Source organism: Vipera ursinii (genome assembly GCF_947247035.1).
Source record: "Vipera ursinii genome assembly, chromosome: 4".
Classification (NCBI taxonomy): Eukaryota; Metazoa; Chordata; class Lepidosauria; order Squamata; family Viperidae; genus Vipera; species Vipera ursinii.
Window position 1 is genome coordinate 7195705 of NC_139514.1, and position 17153 is coordinate 7212857.

A 17153-nucleotide genomic window follows, 5' to 3' on the forward strand; every position below is an offset into this window, starting at 1 on the left:
GTTTAACTAACAATGCCTTAGCGAGTCAAAGCACGCCTGTTTTTGGCGTCATAAAGATATTTTGCCTTACCAGAATCTGAATTGGAAGGGAAAAGATTTATGGATCAACCTGTCCTTACCAGAATCTGAATTGGAAGGGAAAAGATTTATGGATCAACCTGTCCGTGTGCTCAGGCCCACAAGTTACACCAAAGCTTGCGTGGGTGACGATTCAAGGAGGCATTTTATGGCCCCATAGCCTGTGTTCAACGTTCTCCTTCAAATTCCGGATTAATCCAGACTACTGAACATCACTTTTTGTGCGACCTTTTAAATGTGAAATTTTCGCAGCCCTCGGCATGAAATTCTTGTAGTGTGGGCGAATCGTGCTTTTAACCCATTTTGGGGTTTCCAAATTTGGAAAGGCTGCCTCTGAACCAGGTTGCCATTAAAAGGTAAGGTTTTTTTTTTTTAAAAAAATGCACTGCTAATTATTATAGACCAGCTTGTCATTAAAGATTAACCTTTTTTTTTAAAAGGAAACTTCCAATGCTTATGTTGCCCCTTAGCCAAAGTGAAATTTCTGCTGTACAACAGAGACGCTAATAAACTGAACAATTTAATATGAGCGGCACATCTGTCTTATTGTACATCAGCAAGTCCGAGAACTCTGGCAGAGATGGTCAAAAATACAAGATTCGTTTTCTTCTGCATGTTAAAACATCTTCTAAAATAAAGGGGGGGGGGGAATTGGGAAAAATGGGCTTAGAAGAATTCAAAGGAATCGTTGAAGGCCATCCTGGTGATATGAGACCGGTTGGTTCATGGTTCACAAAACGTAGGGACTAAACAATCACTCAACTCTGGAATAATTGTAGCCAAGTAGACAGAGATGAACTCTAGTGGTTAGCAAATGTTTTAATATTAAAACAGAGACATTCACTTCCAAGAACTTCAGTTTGTAAAATTCAGCAACAAGAATTATTTCTGCTTCCTTGTGCTTTGGGGCCCACTGTCCCAACCCACCTCCCTTCAACGTGTCAGAGTAAAACTGCAATTATTTCTCCAACATCTGGAAAGCACAATAGGAGGCCAGACCGTTTTATAGAACTACAAAACACAATACTGCAATAAAAAAAATAACCCTGACAATAACGATTTGTCTGATGCACGTATCTGAGGGGAATAAACCAACTGGCGATGCACACTTAAATCTTCCCTTCGCAAAGGAAAACATCTGGCAGCTATAAGCACCTTGCATTTTGTGGACAACGCAAGATAAAAAAGCAGAAAATACAGCTCTGGAAGAGCAGGTTTAAGTTTCCTGGGAATTAATGTGGCATTTTAAAGGGTATCTTCAATAATAATAATAATAATAAATCTTTCCTTCCTCTCGCTCACATCAGAGCTTCTGAAACTGTCTTTTCAACCTGATTATCTCGATATCCTGGATAAATTGGGAAAGTCTCAAAAATAAATAAATCTAGAGCAACTTAGATCAGAGGCAAGGTGTAGAAAATGTGGTATCCCTATTAAGGCTCCCTACGGAGGGTCCAGATTCAACCCACCCTTTTGAACTAGCTGGTGATGGGTACATTGCCCTCTGCATGGAATTGAAAATCAGCCCTTGCCAATAGTTGCACATCAGGGGTCCCCAAATCCCAGGCTGCGGCACCGGTACCGGTCCATGGCGTGCCAGAAACTGGACTGCACAAGAGCCATCTGCACATGTCGGGATGCAGGCAGTGTGCAAAACCACGGCCCTTTCTGATCCATGGAACCGGTCCCTGGTGCCCAAAAGGTTGGGGGCCACTGTTGTATGTGGAAACACCATCTTAGGTAAACACTCATTGGTTTAACTAATCCAATTCTATCACGTAAAGCCAACCACTATGTGGCTTATGTACTGTTGGGAGAAAGCAGGGGTGTCAAAAATATAAATATTAAGATTTTTCTTTTGCACCTCCCTTCTCCCTACAATGGAGCCATAACTTTGGAGCTTTTCTCTTATTTGGCGGGATGGGGATGGGGCTGTTAACCACCCACACGCTCGTCTTTCAGGCCTGGCTTGTCATTTTTGGAGTGTGTCGATGGCTACCAGGGAAATTTAGCACTGTCGTGGCATCAGCAAAAGTTCTGAACATCAGACAACCAGCAATTGCAGCCTATAAACCGCAGATTTATGTTTTCGTGCGTTGGGTAAATCCGGCTAATCAAGACTCATTCCATAAGTTATGGCTAACAAGCCCGAGGATCCCGTCAGTTTGTAAGCGAGTCGTGTTATGCTGGTAAGTGTTTTGACTTCCCCAAAACAGCCAGTCGGTTAAGGTGAATCTAAACGACCCTTGATAAGAGAAGAAGAGTAATGTAGCAAGAGCACCACAGATTAACAAATCCACGCAGGAGCAACTTCTACCGGATTACCACAAAAGAGAATTCAAAGACTGCGGCGTTTTGAAATTGCTCTGGCTTTCCTTCTGCCTTACAAACGGTGCTAAGCTAAATTTTAAAAGGCACCTTGGCTTTTTTTTTGCTTCACTGAAAAAGGCCAAGATTTAGCAATAAAGTACCTCTTGGCTCTCCAAAGGTCCCAGCGTTGGTCTCAGTCAACAATTGTAGAGAACTTGAACTGAAGGCTATCCTAGATCAGTGTTTCTCAACGTTTAAGATGAGTGGATTTTAGCGCCCAGAATTCCCCAGCCGGCCTTGTTAAAATTGCTAAGGTTGAGAAGCACTGTCTTAGATCTTTCAGCCTTTTCTGAAACTATTACTTATTTATTTAATTTTTATGTCACCTCTATCCCCTAGAAGGGACCCCGGGCGGCTTATAGATTCTCCAGCCTCTCAAGTTCCCAGAATTCCCAGCAAAAGTCAAGGCGATTAAGAGAATTCTGGGAGTTGAAGTCCATGCGTTTGGAAGCGGCCCAGGTTGAGGAACGACGGGGGCAGAATTACTGCTATGCAATCCCGAGAATACCAACCTAGAAAGGGCCTAGATTTCCAATCTAGAATGGAACATAAGTAGCATTCTGTGTTCCATGGGGGGGAAAAAATCGCAATACATTCAGTCGTCTTAGACATTAAGGATAAACTAGTGTTTAAGCATTCTCTGCTGGTTGGTTATCTCGTCCCAAGTGGGATGTGATCTCTAGTGCTGTTATGTACGAGGGCAACAGAACATCTGCTGAGAAGAAATTTCTCCACCAGAAGCTCTAAACTCGGAGACACTTTTGTGCAGAGAAAAGAGTGTTCTGCTCTTGGGGACCTTCCCGATACGTTAGGAGTGCAACCGTGTAAATTCTCAGCCAGTCTGAATTCTCATAGCTACAGTCCCAACTCAGCTGCAGTGAAGAGCAAGGAGATTCAACCCAAAGGACGAAGGCCAAGAAGATCAGGCTGGAGAAGAGAAAAACAGTTGCAGTAGAGGACACGACCGCTGGTTGCAGCTTTACCTCCCTTTTCCAGATCTTCAAGCTCCACAGATCTCTTGGGCTCCAGCAGATCACTCTTCAATTGGGCGCAAACTGTTTTGAGCGGTTTTGTCCAGAGCAATGGAGGATGAAAAAGATCACCGGCTGGTGAAAGAAGGTTGAAAGGATCAGCCAGAAGAGGTGATCTCAGATATGTTGTAGGTGTCCAATTAGGAGTGTTTTTGCTCTGTCCTTTTTTTTTCCCCTCCCTCCCATTGGAGGGCTTCTTATTTCCAAAATCGATAAAATCCCAAAGCAATTGCAAGGCAAGTGAAAACAGAGGCTGAAATTAAAAGAAAGGGGGAAAAAACTGTGAATGTTTTTGGGTTAAAAAGTTTTGTGGAATTTGCCTTTGCCCTTTGATGTAAAGAGCTTCCCTGGAGGTCTTAAAACAGAGGCTGGATGGTCATCTTAGAGCTGTTTAGAAGACCCAGCATTAAAAAGTACAAATTGGAAAGGGCCAAATCCTTGCTCAGGGCAAGTATCCACTACGACACTCCCAACAAAAGTTCAACCAACTGCACTTGAAGAACTCCGCCACTGTTTGCAGAGGACCACAGAGATAACTTTGGAGAAGTTACACAGAGGAGGAGGAGGAGGAGGAGGAGAAGGAGAAGAAGAAGAGGAGGAGGAGAAGAAGAAGAGGAGGAGGAGAAGAAGAAGAGGAGGAGAACAAGGAGGAGGAGGACGAGGAGGAGAAGAAGAAAAGGAGAAGACGAGGAGGAAGAGGAAGAAGAAGAAGAGGAGGAGAACAAGGAGGAGGAGGAGGAGGAGGAGAAGAGAAGACGAGGAAGAAGAAGAAGAGGAGGAGGAGGAGGAGGAGGAGGAAGAGAAGAAGAAGAAGGAGGAGGAGGAGGAGGAAGAGGAGGAGGAGAGGAAGAAGAGGAGAAGACGAGGAGGAGGAGGAAGAAGAAGAGGAGGAGGAGGAGGAGGGAGGGAGGGGAAGGAGGAGGAGGAGGAAGAGAAGAAGGAGGAGGAGGAGGAGGAGGAAGAAGAAGAGGAGGAGGAGGAGGAGGAGGGAGGGAGGAGGGGAAGGAGGAGGAGGAAGAGAAGAAGAAGGAGGAGGAGGAGGAGGAGAGGAAGAAGAGAAGACGAGGAGGAGGAGGAAGAAGAGGAGGAGGAGGGAGGGAGGAGGAGGAGGAAGAGAAGGAGGAGGAGGAGGAGAGGAAGAAGAGAAGACGAGGAGGAGGAGGAAGAAGAGGAGGAGGAGGAGGAGGGAGGGAGGAGGGGAAGGAGGAGGAGGAGGAGGAGGAAGAGAAGAAGGAGGAGGAGGAGGAGGAGAGGAAGAAGAGAAGACGAGGAGGAAGAGGAAGAAGAGGAGGAGGAGGAGGAGGAGGAGGAGGAGGGAGGGAGGAGGGGAAGGAGGAGGAGGAGGAGGAAGAGAAGAAGAAGGAGGAGGAGGAGGAGGAGGAGGAGGGTTCGCTTCTCAGCCAAGAAGCTTCTTCAGTTCCGACTGGTCAGAACTAAATCCTTCCATCCCCCCCACCATCCAGTCAGAACCGAGGAAGCTTCTTGGATGAGAAGTGAAACGTCATCTTTTTCTTGCTCAAGGAGAAAACACTCCAGCTGCCTTTTGAAAAAAAGCACCTGACAATCTCCACGACGTTGTATGGAATGGTGAAACCCTTCAGCAGCCAGAGAAAATGATGCCGGTTTGTTTCGGTCGCTAAGCATCCCACTTTGGAGGCTGGCTTTTAACGCGCCAGGCACATACCTGCTAAATAACGGATGGTTTCCAGCTTGTTCGACTCCATGAGTGTTTTGAGAGCTGCAATTTCAGCGTCAATCTTATTGTTCACTTCTGTAAGGGAACTGTTGGTGCTTGAATCCTAGAAGGACACACGGCATCACTTGGCACCCAAAAATGAGCAGGGGAGATGGCAGAGAGAGTAAATTTTTTCCCTGTGGCTTAGTGTGGCACCAACATCCTTCGTAACGGAATAACAGAGTTGGAAGGGACCTTGGAGGTCTTCTAGTCCAACCTCCTCAAGCAAGAAACCCTATACCATTTCAGACAAACGGTTGTCCAATCTCTTCTTAAAAACCTCCAGTGTTGGAGCACCCACAACTTCTGGAGGCAGGTTGTTCCACTGATTAATTATTCTCGCTGTTAAGAAATTTCTCCTTAGTTCTAGGTTGTGTCTCTCCTTGGTTAGTTTTCATCTGTTGCTTCCTGTTCTACTTTCAGGTCTCTTTGGAAAATAGATTGACAACCCCCCCCCTTTTTGTGTGTGTGTGTGTGTGTGTGTGTGGCAGCCCCTGTTCAGGAATCAACTAACCAAGAATTAGCTAACTTTGAATACTAGGAAAAGGATATTTCTGTTCTGTTTGTTCTGTTATTTAAAATGTACGCATTGCCTTCTGTCATGTTGCTACTTACTACAATGTACGGGTAGTCCTTGACTTACAACTAAAATTGGGAACAGAATTTCCATTGCTAAGCAAAGCGATTCCTAAGTGAGTTATGTGCAATTTTACCCCCTATTTATTTTCCTACGGTTTTAAAGGAATCACTGCAGTTTGTGAAAGTGAATCCGGGGTAAAAAAATGCAGCACTCTTTATTAGTGAAAGTCAGCAGATAGAAATACCTAACTGAAGTTTGGGTGTTCTCAGAAAAAACTAAGCAAGATCAGACCAGGTTAATATTGGGATGAGATACCACAAGGAAATCCTAAGGTTGCCGGCTAGATTAGACTACCCTGAGACCAGAAAGTTGAAAACACATCCTAGAACAGGGGTCTTCAAACTTGGCCCTTTCATGACTTGTGGACTTCAATTCCCAGAATTCCTCAGCCAGCAGGCCTGGCTGAGGAATTCTGGGAGTTGAAGTCCACAAGTCATAAAAGGGCCAAGTTTGAAGACCCCTGTCCTAGAAGATAGCTAGTAACATATTTTTGGCCAGAAAACCTGGTTGGGTCCTTGGATTTACCAGAAGCCAACTTTGATTTGAGGGAGATTTAACTTTCCACTAATTTAAAATATGCATCTCCTGTTACTCATTCCCAAAAAAGTGAGCTTGAGAATATAAATAACAGAAACCCAAACCCAAATGTAAACCACTAAGTTTACAGAAACCAGATGGCCGGGGAATCTTCAAGTTGCCAAGGTTGAGAAAAACTGCTTTAGATTGTGGACTTTTATTCCCCAGAATTCCAATACTGTCATGGCAACTGAAGAGAATTCTGGGAATTGGAGTCAGAGAACTGGAAGACTTTCAGGGAAGAAGGAGCACTGCAACCCCATGTTGCCTGCAAACCAACAGATGTATTTCAAATGAAACAAAGAGTACCGTATTTTCCGGCGTATAAGACGACTGGGCGTATACGACGACCTCCCCAACTTTTGAGATGATTTTCAAGATTTTCCTAGCAGCTGGGGAGTGCGCGCGTGTGCAGGACTTCCCTGCCGGCTCCCGCCAGATGCCAGCCTGCCCTGCTTCCTCCACAGTGAGAGGGGAGGGCGTGCCTTCCCGGGCTCGCTGATTTTCCGGCGTATAAGACGACCCCCCAACTTTCTAGGTGATTTTCATGGGTTAAAAAGTCATCTTATACGCCGGAAAATACGGTATCTAGAATTTGGAATAAAAGTGGTTCAAACTCTTACCTTTTTATGAAATTCTGTTGAAGCTTCCATCAGCTTTCTTTCCTGATCTGTGAACTGGAGAATTAGAAAAAGGAAGGAAAACATTTTTTTTTAATTTAAAAAAAGCAGGAATACAGAATCAGCTCAAAAAGTACCGTTTGTACTTTGCACGCTGGCTGAGGAGTTCTGGGAGTTGAAGTCCACAAGTCACAAAGAGGCCTTAGTTCCTCCATGCTGGCTGAGGAATTCTGGGAGTTGAAGTCCACAAGTCATGAAGGGGCCTTAGTTCTCCCATGCTGGCTGAGGAATTCTGGGAGTTGAAGTCCACAAGTCATGAAGGGGCCATAGTTCCCCCATGCTGGCTCAGGAATTCTGGGAGTTGAAGTCCACAAGTCATGAAGGAGCCTTAGTTCCCCCATGATGGCTCAGGAATTCTGGGAGTTGAAGTTCGCAAGTCATGAAGGGGCCATAGTTCCCCCATGCTGGCTCAGGAATTCTGGGAGTTACAGCCCACAAGCCAGTCATAAAAGGGCCAAGTTTGAAGATCCCTGATTTAGTGACCGTTCATGGTTACAATAACAAGCAATCAGTGGGAGAAGCCAGATTTGCTTAATGTCCACATGATTCACTTAATGACATGATTCACTTAACAACTGTGGCAAAAAAAAGATAGTAAAATGGGGACAAAACTCATTTGACAACTGCCTTGTTTATGTAACAGAAATGTGGGGTTCCATTGTGGTTGCAAGTCAATGGTAAGAAAAAAAAAATACCAACACGGAACTACTCACCATATCGGTCACTCTGCTTCTCTCCAGGTTGATGTCTAGCTTGTTTTCCGCTTTGATTTGATTAGTTTCATTCTTTAAAAAGGGAGAGAGAAACACACCCCTCCCAATTTTAGGAAGCAGAAAACAGAATATTCTTTTCCTGAATTTTCAAGTCTGCCTGAAAATTCCATTTCTCTTTGGAGATCTTGCTATTTGAAACCCATGGCTGAATCTAGGCAAAAGAAGGACTAGGGGTGACATGATAGCAGTACTCCAGTATCTGAGGGGCTGCCCCGAAGAAGAGGGAGTCAAGCTATTCTCCAAAGCATCTGAAGGCAGGACAAGAAACAATGGATCGAAACTAATCAAGGAGAGAAGCAACCTGGAATTAAGGAGAAACCTCCTAACAGCGAGGACAATTAACCAGTGGAACAGCCTGCCTCCAGAAGCTGTGGGGGCTCCATCACTGGAGGTTTTTAAGAAGAGAATGGACAGCCATTTGTTTGGAATGGTTGCTGCTTGAGCAGGGGGTTGGACTAGAAGACCTCCAAGGTGCCTTTCAGCTCTATTCTGATTGAAATCTGATTTCAGTACCTTGTGTAAGATTCTCGTTTCCACTTTCCTGCTGTTGCACAGTTGTGACTAGCATCTTTATTTAAAGTTATGGTTTACTGTTCAGTTACAGCACCTGGCAGAATGCCACAGGGCTGGGTGGGGGCCCTTGGTCAAGGCTTCCCAAAGGCACAGATGGTTTAGGGCAGGGGTAGGCAACCTCGGCTCTTTTATGACTCACGGATTTCAACTCCTGGGAGTTGAAGTCCATGAGTCATCAAAGAGCAGAGGACCAGATTTTCTTGAATTAAAAGACTGTCCACAACTATTTTTAAAAGCCGGTGTAGCTCCATCCTAAAACCTAATAGGTGGGCTGAACCTGTTCTACTTACCATTAGTTGCTGTTTAACTTGATCTAGTTCATTTTTCATTTTCTAAGGAAGAAAGCAGAGAAACAGCTGATGGCGCCGTAAAGGAGCTGTAACAGCAAAATATATGTTAAATTTCACAGCTGCCTTCACATAGTTGAGCAATGATGCAGCTGCTTTAAAGGGCTGCAACCAGCCATTCCATTCATGCCCCCACAAACTTCTGCTTGGGATTGAATTTGAAACACTGCCCATAACATGTAAAATCTGAAAATGTCAATTTTGCAGAACACCTTCACAAGCTAAACAAATATTTAGGCTCAGGGCATTTTTTTGGGGGGGGGGGGGAAATAATACCTCGTTTTCTGCTCTCAAATTGGCAAACTCGCTCTTCTCAAGAATGACCATATCCTTGCGAATGGAATCCAGATGAAACATTATCTGTTGCAAAGTTATTTCCTAAAACATAAAATAAAAATGCACTATATAAGCACACAAAATTTTCAAGGCATCTTAAATATTCCTTGTTTTCCAGCAGGATATTTAATTTATGAGATGGGAATACGCAAGAAGACCGTTCTGCGTAACGACAACATGTTTGATGGGAAATTTTGGAGAAGCAGTGGCAAACCTCATACACTGTATTTATACATTATATAAACACATATACATGTATACAGCATACATTTTTTATACATTTTATACATTATATGCAAACATATACATGTATACACACACACTTTTTAAGGCACATATCTAATATCAGGACAATTAGATCTCAAATTGCACGCACTTCTAGGGGTTCACATGGGGGTGACATTTTTACAAGGCCATTGTCAAGTTTCTGACGTACGCTAACATTGAATGTTATTGCTTGACAGCCATCTCACTGCCAAAGTGTAACAATCCACACATTCTGTTTGGAGTGGAAGGACCAGGGCTTTTTTCCCCATAGAACGCTCAGAACGGCGTTCCGGCACCTTTTTTTTGCAAAAAAAAAAAAAAAAAGCTCCCTTTATTGGCTTTAGGAGTAGGCAATCTTGGCTCTTTTTTATGACTCATGGACTTCAACTCCCAGAATCCTGAGCCAGCCATGCTGAGGGGAAAGAGAGAGGTTTCCAAGCTGAGCCATGCTGGCTCAGGAATTCTGGGAGTTGAAGTTCTTGAGCCAAGGTTGCCTACCCTGCACTAGAGGAGGACATTAAAATTATTTACAAGGTTACTTCTTTAGGAACTAAACTTTTAGAAACTAAAACAGCTAATTCAAAAAAGCCAACAGGAAAGAACTTCGCATTTTTCATCTGCTTCTGTCTTTTCGAAGGTAAAATTAGATAACAAAATAATCTATTTCCTTTGTTAACATCTCTGCAATGAAATCAATAAAGGTAACAGGAAAGAAATAAGAATCATTTTTCTCAATGTAATATGTCTAATTTAGCTGATGCTAGAAAAAATAGTATCTTTTGTACATACAACTAAACCACTTTAAATTAAATAATTCTTAAGAATGAAATATTCTTAATTTGGACTTTACTTTTATTGTTTGGACTGTTGAGTATTTTCAAAAATAGATTATTTAGAATCTAGTTATGTTGCACTTCAGTCTTTAAATAATTAACCTAGTATATACATAACAATATATGATGTTTTCCATGGTGAGCTTAACATCGATAACAACATTTATTAAAAAGGCTAAAATAATTTCTGGTGGTATTATCTGTACATTAAAATTTTGTTTAGTCACAATCTTTCACTTTTCACAATCTGGACAAGCAGTGGTCATGTATCCTAGCAAAAGATGTTACATATTTGTAATGTATGGCTGTGAAAGTTGGACCATAAGAAAGGCTGAGCGCCAAAGAATGGAGGCCTTTGAACTATGGTGCTGGAGAAGACTCCTGTGAGTCCCTTGGACTGCAAGGCGATCAAACCGGTCAGTCCTAGAGGAGATCAACCCTGACTGCTCTTTAGAAGGCCGGATCCTGAAGTTGAAACTCAAATACTTTGGCCACCTAATGAGAAGGAAGGACTCACTGGAGAAGAGCCTCATGCTGGGGAAGGTTGAGGGCAAGAGAAGAAGGGGACGACAGAGAATGAGGTGGCTGGATGGAGTCACTGAAGCAGGAGGCGTGAGCTTAAAGGGACTCCAGAAGATGGTAGAGGACAGGAAGGCCTGGAGGAACATTGTCCATAGGGTCGCGATGGGTCGGACACGACTTCGCAACTAACAACAACAATGTGCATAAGCGTAGTCAGTAGCATATGTCTTTTTAAAAATATCAAACATACAAAGAAACAAAAATAAGTCCAAAACATCTGTATTACATGCAGAAATGCCAACTTTGCAACCAATATTTCTCATCCATAACTATGGCACCCTAAGGATACCTACATACATGCAAATGCTTCTCTGGGATCAGTAACGCAGCAGGGGTTGCTTTTTCCTTCCAGTAACAGATTGCTGGGAAATACCAAACATGGCATTGAGAATTCCAATGTTTGTTACAAATTTTTCTGGATGTGGTTGGAAAGAGGCCTAGAAATGCCAGCACAAATACATCACACTTGCTAAACGTGCACATGCAACTAATTACAATCTTCCATTATATGTGATATATCTAAAATGAGATGGGCTCTCAACTGCAACTTGCAAACCGTTCCGTTTTGCTGCAAAACAATCCAGGACAAGCTGATCAGCAGAGGTTAGAGAGGACTCATTAATACAATTTTTGGGAAGGAAAGAAAGAGTGCCGGTGCCGGAGGCCATCAGCTGTTTGGTGCCGGAGACCACTACCACGAGGAACACAGCTCTGGGTCGGGATTCGGAGCAGCTTTGGGTGGGGGCTCAGCACGGGCCACAGCATGGCAACTGCGGGGAAGGGAATCCCCACGGCGGCTGTGGGGAGGGGAATCCCCATGGCATGTGGCTCTGAGCCGCAGGGGTGGGGGTGCAAAGGACGGGTGGCGACACCGTAGCAAGACGCCGGTATCGCTCCCAGTGACAGCACCTCTGAGTTCCAGCACCTTTAGAAAAAAAGCACTGGGAAGGACCAAGGTTCAAGTCTCACAGTATGATTTATGATCAATCACTTTCTCTTGGGGGTGCTGAGCTTATCAGCTGGAAAGCTGACAGTCTGGGTTTGAGATCTGAGCACTGTAAGACGGGGTGAGCTCCTGTTCCTTGCTACAGTTCCTGCCCACCAAGCAGTTTGAAAGCATGCAAATGTGAGAAGATTAATAGGTACCACTTCAGTGGGAAGGTAACTGTGTTCTGTGTGCCTTGGCATATAGTCATATTGGCTACATGACCACAGAAGCATCTTCGGACAACGTTGGCTCCCTCGGTCAAGAAACGAAGATGAGCAGCGCCCTCTAGAGTCAGACAGGGGAAATCTTTACTCCTTTACCTTACTTCCTCTTATTCAAATCTGTACATTTTTTATAGGGAAAGGTGATTCCCATATTGTCGACCCTAAATTCCTGGTAAAAAAGCCAGAAAATCTAAAAGTTTAAAATATCCCTGCAACACACAACTGGCTTCCAACTTGGGAGAACAAGGCTGTACTTAAGCTATGCATTGCCTAAATAATTACAAAGACAATTACGAAGATTATGTCACGATTACAAGGTAGTCCTCGACTTACAATAATTTGTTTAGCGGCCGTTTGAAAATACAGCAGCTCTGAAAATATAGCAGATCCTCACAAAACTGTTGCAGCATCCCCACCATCCCAATGGCTGCATGTCAAGGTAATGATTTAGAAGCTAACCAGCTTGTATAATGTGGGATGAACGATGCAATGTTAGGAATGACTCAGCAGGAGTCTGTATCCCTTTAAGACCTTGAGTATAAAAGGGAAGGCCTTGCTGCAGTCTTTCTCTCTCGTCCCTTTCCTGCTGTAACTGCTGTGTGTTGGAGTTTGCTGAATTATCACGTGTATGTATATTGTTTCTAGTGTGTATTTGTAGATGGTATAATATAAACCACCATTTAAATACAAACCACTGTGTATTATATTTACCCCTTGGTTACCTGAGCGCAATAAGACTGTGCATGCAGCATCCCGGTGTGTGTGTGTGTGTGTGTGACATGATACCACCATTTCCAACCTTTCCTGCCGGCTCCCAGATCTGCTTAATAACCATGTCATTCATTCAACAGCTGCAGTGATTCGCTTAACAACCATAGTTAAAGTAGTCATAAAATCATGTGCAGCTCATTTAACAACCACCTTGTTTAACAACAGAAAATCTGGCACCAATTGTGGTTGTAGGTTGAGGATACTACCTGTATTAAGGCCCATAAAAGGTGAGGCATCCAAGGAATAACCCATCGGTTGGTTACCTGTTGGGCTTGCGTTACCATATCCTTGTAGACGGTGTCCAGGCTGACCGATGACAAACTCATTAATGCCGAGACAACAGTTTCAGCCTGTTCTTTTGCAAACCCTGTTGAGTATATAAAGTACACCGTAATCTAGTCAATTCAGAGTTCGGGTTAACAAGTTGAAAAGCAGAACTCCATGTTTTTTCCCTTATCCTTCTAATAATCCATAAGGTTTTATGCTACTTGTTCTCAACGCTGTCTTCATGGATGCAAAAGAGTGGGTAGCAATACCTCAGGGACGTTATTAGGGCTTGGAAGCTAAGCAGGGCCAGGACTGGCTAAGATTTGGATGGGAAGCAGCCAAGGAACCTCAGGATGAGTTAGACAAGAAAGTTAAAACAAGAAAATTGAGAAACACTTCAGAAGATGGTGATGGGAAACCAAGTCCATGATACTGATGAGAAGCTATACAGAAAGTCCTCGACTTACAACAGTTCATGGTCAGTTCACAGTTACAACGCCACTGAACAAGTGACTTATGATCATTTTTCACACTTTTGACTGCTGTAGCATCCTCACGATCCCTTGACAAAAATTCAGATTCTTGGCAACTGACTCATATTTATGACGGTTGCAGCATCCCGGAGTCATGTGATCCCCTTTTGCAGCCTTCTGACAAACAAAGTCGATGGGGAAGCCAGATTGACTTAACAACCGTGTTACTAACCTAACAACTGCAGCGATTCACTTAACAACTGTGGCAAGAAAGGTTGTAAAATGGGGCAAAATTCACTTAACAACCATCTCGCTTAGCAACAGAAATTTGGGGCTCCAATGTGGTCGTATGCCGAGGATTACCTGTAAGGTAGTGATGTTCCTTCTTAAGCAATACAGGTAGTCCTTGACTTACAACCATTCATTTAGTGACCGTCCAAAGTTTTTTTAAAAAAGGACTTTCCATGGTCCATACACTTCCTATCATCACACAATCCCCCAGAGTCACATGATCAAAGTTCGCATGCTTTGCAACCGGTATTACCGTATTTATGACGCCTGCAGTATCCTGGGCTGATGTAATTGCCACTTGAGAACTTCTCACCAAGCTTCTGACAAATAGTCAATGGGAGAAGTCAGATTCCCTTAACAGCTGTTTGATTTATTTAACAACTGCAGCGATTCACTTAACAACTGTGGCAAAAAATTTTTTTAGCGTGACTCAGTGACTGCCTTGCCTAGCAGTGGAAATTCTGCCCCTATTGTGGTAGTTAAGTCGAGGGTTATCTGTCAGAAGGATCTTGTGGAGGGCTGATGCGACCCATTGAAAGATCCCACCCATAAGCCAACACTCAGTGTTGAAAGATATTCAGAGATACAATTCGTGGTGGCCCAGTGGTTAGAATGCAATATTGCAGGTTAAATTCTGCCCACAGTCTGGAGTTCGATCCTGACCGAATTCAAGGTTGACTCTGCCTTCCATCCTCCCAAGGTCAGTAAAATGAGGACCCAGATTGCTGGGGGAAAATAGGCTGACTCTGTAAACCGCTTAGAGAGGGCTATACAGCGCTGTGAAATGGCATATAAGTCTCAGTGCTACTGCTATTGCATGGAGGAAAGTTCTCCTAGATTTTCACTGGAGATGTTTGCTCACCATGGGCTTCTAGATCTCGCACAAGACGATGGGTGTCGAAGGTGAGTTTTCGTTGCTCCAGCGGAGTTATTTCGACTCTTCTCATATCGTACGAGTGCGCCGAGGCCGAAGCAGCAAAACCTGAGGAGCATGGTATGGTTGAGTTGTCTGCTTATGTCAGGGGTAGGCAACCTTGGCTCTTTTATGACTTGTGCACTTCAACTCCCAGAATTCCTGAGCCAGCATGGGGGAACTATGGCCCCTTCATGACTTGCAGACTTCAACTCCCAGAATTCCTGAGCTAGCCATGCTGAGGGGAAAGGGAGAGGTTTCCAAGCTGAGCCATGCTGGCTCAGGAATTCTGGGAGTTGAAGTCTGCAAGTCATGAAGGGGCCAAAGTTTCCCCCATGCTGGCTCAGGAATTCTGGGAGTTGAAGTCCACGAGTCATAAAAGAGCCAAGGTTGCCTACTTCTGGCTTATGTCAAATAACATTTGATCATCTTCTAGGGCAGTGTTTTTCCAACTCAGCAAACTTAAGATGTGTGGACTCCAACTTCTAGAATTCCCCAGCCAGCGTGTTTAGTTGGAGAATTCTGGGAGTTGAAGTCCACACATCTTAAAGCTGCTGAGGATCAGAAATACTATTCTAAGGGAAATGAAGAGAAAAAAAACACATGCATTTTCCCTTGGAATCCTATTGCATTTACAGGACATCCTTACAGTGAGCACACACACCCTTTGGTTTTGCAATTGAAATCTCTGTATATGGGGAACACCCTTCCTAACTCCCCTTCCCTATAGTTTGAAAAAAATATATCCAGTATTAAGGTTGCTTCAAAGATGTTTTCAAAAATGCATTGTGGAAAAGAGGCATGTCTTGTCTTGGTGGAGCTTGGTGGAAATTAGAACTTGGCCTCCCTCCTTTTGATTGATCTTGGTTGGTCTCAAACGACTAAGCTGGGTTGGACTGATTAGCGTTTGGATGGGAGACCACCAGAAAGTTCAATCTATCTATACTGAAGTCAGATTAAAGTACAGTATTCTGAAAAAAAAGCAGCAGCAGCAGCAAATAATTTCTTGGAGAATTTCCGTGATGAATTCAGCATGATTCAAGGCAGCGTGGATGTGTGCGTGGATGTGTGTGTGTGTCCAACATGCATCTCAAGTCCCATAATTCCCAACTAGCCAACACAGATGGAGTCTCTTAGTCCTCATCCAACCATTACAGCACTACATCTGTGTTGGATTTCCACTGCCCATGATCCCCAGCCAGCAAACAAGTCAATTGTGTGTGTGTGTGTATGTTTTGTATGTCTGTCTGTCTGTATGTGTGTGTATATATTGTATATGTACATCTATCTATCTATTATATATATATATATATATATATATATATATATATATATATATATATATATATATATGCAATATATAGTTGTTGCATCTATCTATCATCTATCTATCTATCTATCTATCTATCTATCTATCTATCTATCTAATCTATCTATCTATCTATCTATCATCTATCTATCTATCTATCTATCTATCTATCTATCTATCTATCTATCTATCTATCTATCTATCTATCTATCTATCTATCTCAGCGTTTCCCAACCTTAGGAACTTGAAGATGCGTCCACGGATCTTCAAGTTCCTAAGGTTGGGAAATGCTGATCTATCTATCTATCTATCTATCTATCTATCTATCTATCTATCTATCTATCTATCTATCTATCTATCTATCTATCTATCTACCTACCTACCTAAACAAAGCACAAACTAATATATACGTATCTGAACTGAGTTTTAAAAGTAGCTTTAACACAAGCTTGATTTTGTTTCAATAGATTGGATTAATTTCAGATGTGATATTTCAGAATATTTCTCAGATATAATTCTCAGAAAGCAAGCCAAAGAAGTAACAGAGTTTGGAAATAAAACCAAGCGAAATACAGTGGCTTTCTCGGTTTATCAGATTGCAAGCGAAGCATTCCTGGTTAATAGACTAAACGTTCTCTCACCTCTGAATCGTGTAGAAAAGCCGTGGATGTCCCGCAACAACAGTCTCAGGCCCCTGGAACTAATTTGCAGCATCTTCCCACCGACTTCTGGCTGGAAAGACAGAACTCACACCAAAAGACAACCAAAGCAAGTCTAAACAAGAGCAACTTCCGGTCTGGAACCCGGTGGCTCTCTGGGAAATGTAGTTTTTATGTGACCGGCGTTCTTCTCTTCCCCCCACCCTCCTATAGCCTCAAAGCACGGTGGGAAATGTATGCCGAGCAGAGCTGCAAAGGTCCAGACCACTAGATGGCAGCAAAGAGCCAGTACATTCTCTCTGTTTTTTTCTCTTTCCCTCCCTCCCTCTTCCTCTCCCTCTTTCATTCTCATTCTTTCTTTCATTCTCTCTCTCTCCCTCCCTTTCCCTCTCCCTCTTTCATTCTCATTCTCTCTTTCTTTCATTCTCTCTTTATCT

At 43.3% G+C, this 17153-nt stretch overlaps 1 protein-coding gene across 1 annotated transcript; it reads right to left on the reverse strand.

Moving 5' to 3' along the window:
- Positions 1-872: 872 nt before the first annotated feature.
- On the reverse strand, positions 873-16819 carry CCDC90B (coiled-coil domain containing 90B). The gene is made up of 9 exons (XM_083362180.1): positions 16699-16819; positions 14698-14817; positions 13068-13171; positions 9080-9181; positions 8747-8788; positions 7824-7895; positions 7054-7107; positions 5164-5278; positions 873-3732 (listed from the first exon to the last, which is right to left on the reverse strand). The coding sequence occupies exons 1-9, from the start codon at positions 16769-16771 to the stop codon at positions 3677-3679; spliced, it is 738 nt and encodes a 245-aa protein (XP_083218306.1). The 5' UTR covers positions 16772-16819; the 3' UTR covers positions 873-3676.
- Between the last annotated feature and the right edge of the window lie 334 nt (positions 16820-17153).